This window comes from Vigna unguiculata, chromosome 2 (assembly GCF_037176805.1).
Source record: "Vigna unguiculata cultivar grain cowpea cultivar isolate G323 ecotype 2 chromosome 2, ASM3717680v1, whole genome shotgun sequence".
Taxonomy (NCBI): domain Eukaryota; kingdom Viridiplantae; phylum Streptophyta; class Magnoliopsida; order Fabales; family Fabaceae; genus Vigna; species Vigna unguiculata.
The window spans coordinates 25,715,797-25,723,906 of record NC_140793.1 but is presented as its reverse complement, the minus strand read 5'-3'; the positions used below and the strand labels follow the sequence as shown (position 1 = coordinate 25,723,906).

The 8,110-nt window shown below is 26.4% G+C and overlaps 1 protein-coding gene across 1 annotated transcript; it reads left to right on the top strand.

Annotated features, from left to right (window-relative positions):
• The first annotated feature begins 5,144 nt into the window (after nt 1-5,144).
• On the top strand, nt 5,145-6,466 carry LOC114166962 (metalloendoproteinase 5-MMP-like). The gene has a single exon (XM_028051845.2). It carries the CDS (start codon nt 5,195-5,197, stop codon nt 6,269-6,271), a length of 1,077 nt encoding a protein of 358 aa, XP_027907646.1. The 5' UTR covers nt 5,145-5,194; the 3' UTR covers nt 6,272-6,466.
• Nucleotides 6,467-8,110: the final 1,644 nt, after the last annotated feature.

The window sequence follows — 8,110 nt, the reverse complement described above, 5'->3', positions numbered from 1 at the left end:
ACTGATAATTTAAATTTTCATATTTTTTTATTCATTTGTTTATAAGTTTTAATTTCTATTATTTTATAATTTATGTATTAATTATTTAATTTTAGATCGTTTACATTTTATATAAGTACGTTAAATAAAATTTTATTATTTTAAATTTTGTAGTTATTTTTAGTTTGTTAATTTTTAATTAATAATGATAAATTTTTATTTAAAATATTTTACTTTATAATATGTAGATTAATAAAATTTAATAATTTTCGAATAATTTTGATTTATTTATTATTTGTTACCTTTTTATTTATTTATAAGATTTAATTTCAAATTTTTTATATTATATATTAATTATTTAATTTTAATTCTATATTAAATAAAACTATATACCGGCAATAGAAATCTGGTACGTTAACTATTTTTTTATTTAAAATTGATATTTGTATACCGGCATTTCAATTCTATTAGTTTTTTTTTATTTATTTTACATGTAAAATTTAATCTAATTTAATTTCACATTAGTATTATTAAGTTATTGTTTAATTGTTTTTAGAATATATTTTATTAATATTTTTTTATTTTTCTAATTCTGAGTTTTTATGTATTTATTCTTATTATTTTTGTTTTAATTTTTTAATTTTTTATTCATTTTATTACTTTATTTTTAATTTAATTTTTTGTATATTTTTTTAGTTACATATTTTATAGTTATTTTTACTTTTGTTAATTTTTAATTAAGAATGATAAATATTTATTTAATATACTTGTCTTTATAATATCTAGATTAATTATATTTAATTATTTTAAAGTTAATTTTACTTATTTATCTGTTGTTAGTATAATTATATTAAATAAAATTATATACCGGCAATCATTAAACTAAATTTCTTTTTAAAGTCACCGACCTTTACTTTATTTATTTACTTTATATATAAAATTTAATTTGAATTTGATTAATATTATTTAGTTATTGTTTAATTGTTTTTAAAATATATTTTATTAATATTTATTATTTCTTGAATTTTAAACTTCAGCTTTTATGTATTTATTTATTTTCTTAATTTGTTAATTTTTTTATTCATTTAATTACTTTATTTTTAATTTTATTTTTCATATATTTTTAGTCATATATTGTATAATCCTCTTCACATATATCATTAATAAAGAAGGAGAAATATGACATCAAGCTCGAATTTATTTGTGAATCCAAATAACTCAAATGAAAATCTTCCATTTTTATATATGAAGAGATTATAATCACCTACATGACATAATAAAAAATTAAAATAATTAATAAATGAATAATATTTATAAATTTTTTAAAAATTTGAAAAATAAAAAATTACAATACATATAAATAATTATATGATACACAATAAAAATTTAAAATAATTATAAATGAATAATATTTTTTAATTTAAAAAAAAATTGAAAAATAACATTACATAGAAAAAATTATATGATACACAATAAAAAAAACTTTAAAAAATAAACAAAACATAAAAAAAGTATTATTAAAACAATAAACATTGAATATAAATTTTAAAAAAATAACAAATAAAAAATTTATTAAAAAACTATTTAACATTAAATTAAAAGGAAATTAAATTTTCAACCAATTAATAAAATTAAAAATAAAAATATAAAAAAAATATGTCAAATAAATAAAATATTATACCTAAAACTAAATAAAAAAAAATCCAAAATCAATACCGGATTTCGATTTCCGGTTTGTGTAAAATGAAATCCGTGGTTATCATTACCACTGATTTGTTTTATATTTTTATTAAAAAGATTTAACAAAAGATTTAACAAAAGATTTTATTTTTAAAAGTTGGAAAAAGAAATATAAATAAAATAAAATATATAATGAATCAGAAAAAATATAAACAATTTAAAAATTTAACCGGATATCGAAATCCATGTAATGTGTGAAACGGATTTGTAGATCCGTTTTTGCGTAATCGGATTTCGAAAACCGGTGTATGTGTACATGGAAAACCGGATGCCAAAATCCGTTTAAATTTTTAACCGGATTTCTAAATCCGTTTAAATTTTTAACCGGATTTCTAAATCCGTTTAAATTTTTAACCGAATTTCTAAATCTGTTTAAATTTTTAACCAGATTTATAAATCAGGCATAACCGGATGTCGAAAGTCGGGTTTATGCTTTCTAAGTTTTTTTTCTCTTTTCGATGTCGTTATCTATCAGTATCTTCAAACACAAATCACCCATTCATAACCATTCACAAACATGCATTCACTATATACAAAAAATGTATTTGGTATTCCATATATACAAAGCTTATTGTATAAAATGGTTGATATATGAAAGTTGAATGCATAATATAGTATTTCAAAATGATGGATGATGGACGTCCAACAATAACTTACATACCTTAAGAAGATATAACTTAAAGAACTGAAAAATGAAACAAAGTTTCGATAAACCTGAGCAGCGAAAGTGCAAACACAGTTCACAGTGAAAGCAATAGAGGTTCTAAAAACAGCAATGAAAGTGACTTGTCGAGGGGGAGAAGGGCGCAAGGCGCAACAACCAAATCCGAGTCTCAACTTTCAGGTCACCTACCTCAGTAAATATTTTAATTACTTTTACCTAATTAAGAGAGAGGTGAGTCAGAAGGGTAAAATGGATCGTGCAATTAATATTTGGGGGTGCAGTAGAAGTCTTTGGAGGTACAGGGAGAAGCCCCCTTTCTGAGCCATATGCACGTTCGGATGCTACTTCATACACTCCATATTTTTTCCTGCACTCCTAATTTTTAAAATGTCCATTTTACCCTTTTGAGTTAATAATACAGTTGACCTTCGGTTCTCTTTCTTTCTTTCTTAATTTGAAATATTCATTTTAAGAGTGTCATTTTGAGCCATATGTACTCTCTGGAAATCATTTCCAGGTTCAGAAACAAACCACATTCTGGAACTCTTATTCTGAAATTTTCTTTTCATATTTTAGAATAATTATTTCGAAAGATATTTTCGAAAATTATTTTGAAATAAAAAGAAAAAAAATTGAAATAGGAGTTTTGAAATGTATTTCTAGATTTGAAAGTGATTTCAAAATACTTGTTCTAAAATTTGTTTTGTATTTTGATTGAATGTTAAAAAGAAATTCTGAAACAAGTATTCTGAAGAATATTTTTAGATCTAAAAATATTTTTGAAATATTCATTTCGAAACTTTTTTTTCCAATATTTCGGATTGGATTTTCTGAATCCGAAAATGCCTTCCCGTAACATTATTTATTTATGCGAAAATTATATTTAACTTTTTAAATTATATTTATATTATGTTCTAAATATAAAATAGACATTCAAAACCACTGTATTATTAATAAAATAAGTCTCATACTCCTTATTTTATTTACATTCTATTAGAATTTTCAGACTAGAACAATTTTATAATATATATATGAGGTGCAAACTTTAACTTACAAAAAATAATTAATAGTTTTAATAATGTATTTCATAAGTATTTTTACTTTTATATGAAAATTATGTGTTTCTAAAAATATTTATTTTTACTTTTACTTGAGTGATAATATAATTTTTTATATATATATTTAATTCATATTGATTAAAGTGTTTATATTTTATAACAGCCTCTTAATTTTTTATGTTTTAAAACTTTAATTATTTATTTTAATAGTTTTTTATTATTTTTTATGTATATTATACTATTTTTAAATAAAAAAATGAAGTAACACCTTTTTAAAAACATAAAGTGTATGACTAGAAGTGAAGCAATTGTTATTTTACTAAAAAATTAAGCAAAAAGTGAATATTTATTTTAAACCTAAATGAAATTTAGTATAATTTTAGATACATAAAGGTATGGGTGATGATAGAAAAAGAAATGCACCCGGTGAAAAAGCCTTGAACTTAAAATTCTAACCTTTGCATTGCATTTAAAACCTTCAAGCAATCTAAGTGATTATGTCTTCCATAATGAACTGCAAACTTTATTCTTTGATTTGCTTTCAAACTTCATTGAGATTACCTTCTCACATATTATTTATTAAATTTAAATACTATTTTAATCTCTCTTTAATTCAATTTATTTAATTTAGTATTTTTTTATACATTCAATTTAGCCTCTGATTTATGAAATTATATTTAATTTTATTCTTTTTATTAAGACTGTTTAAATTAATAACGATAAAATATACAGAATAGCATTATTGCATTGTTTATATGATGTGGAACTCTTCATATTATAATTAGTTGTATTTTGTTCAATTCTGTCTTGGTTAAATTTATTCAATTTAATCTTCATCTTAATTAAATTAGTTCAATTTAATATTATTATTTATTTCATAAACAAGGACTAAAATAGATCAAAATAATATTTAAATCTATTTATTAATCTTGCATTCACACTCATACTGGGTGGCGACGTTGATTCTGTCCTCCGTTCAAACGAAGACGCATTTGCACCTTCTTCCTTCGTTCGAACGAAGACGCATTGTTGTTTCGCTGTTGGACCACAGATTGGACTTGCTACCGGTGTTGTTTGGTCACATTGTGAGTGATGGTTGCACTTTCGTGGAAAAACTAATAAATTCTACAAAGCTTTCGATTTCTATAATTTATTCTTTGATTTTCATTTGAATTCAATATGTCTACTTAAACTTATAAATTAATTAGTTTTTCTTTTTTGCTATATGAGTTATCTTTCGGAAAGAATTGTCCAACTATCACATCAAGTACACGATACCTTTTAGACCGGAGAGATTAACCTATAACCTTGTTATATATTCTTAAAATAAATCTTTGAATAAAAACGAAAATGCATTTTCAGAATGGCTGATGTGTCATTTTTAGGCTTTCTTATCATGGAAAGGATGATGAAGACTTGAGGTCAACGTAAAATCATTTACTTCTCTTCAAATCCATAGAATCAAACATGGATTGCAGACACTGATAGCTAGCCACTCTTCACTTCACATGTTGGCTTTAGCAATTTGCTTCGTCATCACCAAGTTGCTATAATCATGCCAATAATGGCATACCAACGTTGCGTTTTTCGAGATCACCAACTTGTGCCAAAACTCTTTCTTTACACACACTTTCTCCAACTTGGCAACTTAATAAATCAATATTTTAATCATATTTCTTTTATACTTCCTCTATAAATTATTCCTCAACTCCACTGCATACACCAAATCGACCAAGAACTTATACTGATAAACATGAAAAAACCATTCCTTTCTGCGTTCCTATTATTGTCCCTTCTCCTTCTCGACCAATCCCATTTCGCGAAGGCTGGTATAGGGTCTTCTGTTGCGTCGTGGTTCAAGTCTCTGAACAGCGAAAAAATTATCAACTATGTCAAGGGGAAAAAAGCACCAAAGCCAGAATGGGATAACGAATTCTATAACTATGTGAAGCCAGATCCCAAACTACCAAACCTGCCACTGAATAAGGAAAGAAAAGGGTTCGCTCCACTCAAAGAATACCTTTCTAACTTTGGCTACCTTCCATCCTCCGACTCATACAACAACACTGTCGACCAACAAACATTATCGGCCATCAAAACCTTCCAGGAATCTTTCGATCTCCCAGTCACCGGCGACATAGACAGCCGCACCCTCAAACTAATCAAGCTACCACGATGTGCTGTCCCCGACATGGATTTCAACTACAGCTTCACCCAAAACGTGTCGTGGCCCAAAGCCGGTCACCGGTGGTTCCGAAAGAGAAGCCTCACGTACGGTTTTCTTCCGGAGAGTGAAGTCCAACCCAACGCCACCAGGGTGTTCAAAACTGCATTCACGAGATGGGCGAATGCCACGGGGAGTTTGAACCTGACGGAGACAACCTACGACGACGCGGACATTAAGATTGGATTCTACAATTTCTCCGATTCCGTTGTCGGCGACTTGTATGGCTTCAGCTTTATAACGGAGAACCCTCCGTCTGACGTGTTGACGGCGGAGATAAATCTCAACGGCAACATGTACTGGGCGCTGCCCAGTGAAAAAGAGTTCTTGTCGGCGGAGGATGGAATTCTGGACTTGGAGAGTGCGGCGATGCATCAGATAGGGCATTTGCTTGGGTTTGACCACTCTTTCAAGAATGACTCTGTTATGTACCCTTACATTTTGCCATCGCAGGAACGAAAGGTGGAACTCTCCATTTCTGACAAGAACAACATTAGGAAACAGTTTGCTAACGCTGACTCTGCCAATGGTGGGTGTTTGGGAGTGCCTTCAATCACCACTTTGTTGTTGTCTCTGGGATTTGCTTGCATGCTTCTTATGTGTTAACCCTCCTCCTACTTCTCGCACTCGCAACTTTGATTTTGTTCTTGATTTATATTGTAGGGAATAGTTTTGTTTCGAAGAAGATTGAGGAATATGTTCCTCGCCCCAAAATGTCTTTCATTTGAGTAGTGTGATTGTTTCGAATTGGCCTCTCGTCTGAATATGGAAATAAAAGATGTTTATATGTTTAGTTCTGTACATCGTTTTTCACACCTTAATATTGTAATTAATGTTGTAGATTAAACATTCATAAATCGTCTTAACTTTGGGTTTCGGGTGATATTAATGGTTTATTTGGTGAGGTTCAAGCTTTATTGGAATGGTTTCTTTTTAATGAATCTTTTTTTTGGAAAAAGTCCGACAAATGAAATTAGAGTTGATGATTAATTTTGGTGAATGATTCAGACAAGTACAATGTCATTGTATCGAAAAGTCTTTTTAAGAACGACCATATTAGAAAGGGTATAGTTAGAAATATTTTTACTGGAGAGAAAATGTATCAATGTGGTAGAAGAGACTCATCCTTAAAGAATGAGATTGTTGAAATTTAAATCTCACATTAATTATAAATAAAAATAAGACTCATAAATATATTATCTTAAGATTTTAAATTGACAATATCTTATATAATTAAACTTAGATCTCGTTTACGAGAGTTACACCGACTTAAATCCCAAATATTAATATCTAATATAACAGATCGTGAATGAAAATAATTATATGGGAGCCAAATACCTTATTTAAATATATTTGTTCTTGTAACTAAAAATGGAAAACGACAATTACAACTCATCATGCCGGGGGAACACTGTATAAGAGAATCTAAGTTTGAAGGAAATAACAATTGAATGCTACAATTTTGTTAGTAGACAGTCAATCAAATGAATCCCGAGATACATACAACTGTCATTTTTTTTGGATAAGGTTGATCTCTGTCCAAGTCTTTTTCTTTTTTTTTCTACCACGGAGCATTTGAATAGCCCTGATATATAAAAATAAAAAATACACAAAGAGGATAAATCTTTAAATCCTAAAGTAAGTTAAAAATCCTTATCAAAACTTATAATCAAAAGATTATAAAAAGCTATTCCTACTTAGAAGTTAGAGAGCTTTATTTCACTACAGAACATTTCTTCATTATTATTCATGAAATTTTATCGTTGAAAAAAAAATTCTGGTAGTAAAATATATTTTATTGATAAATTTTAGATTTTTTATTATTAATAAATATTTTTATCATAAGAAATTTATTGATAAATTAGAATTTTATTATCAATAAATATATTCACCAATAACATGTTTATTAGTATTATATTTGTTAGTAAAATTTAGTAATTTTGAATTTGTATTATTAATAAATATTTATGTCAACAATGAATCGTTTGGTAGCAAATTGGTTGATAAAATGAATGTAAAAATTGTTGCTTTAGACTTTTATAATTTTTTATAAAATTTGTCAATAAAATTTATCGATATAACATTTTTTTTTATGTTTGTCAGACTATTTTTTGAAAATCTTTATATGATTAAATTGTTTTAAAAACTTATAAGGAGAAGGAGGAGAGAAGAAAAAACAAGAATCAAATTATCAATGAATAATTATCAATGAATAAAATTATAAATAATTATCAATGATAAAAATTTGTTGGCGATATGTGATAGTGATTATTGATAGATTTTTTGATAAAATTTACCTATATGCATTCTACCAACAAATCCTAGGTCATCAAAAATTGTATTTTATTGATAAATATTTGTTATTAATTATGAATAATAGTCGTCAATATTTTTTTTTTCTTATAGTGTTTCATACACATTTGTGATATCATCCAACAATAAAAA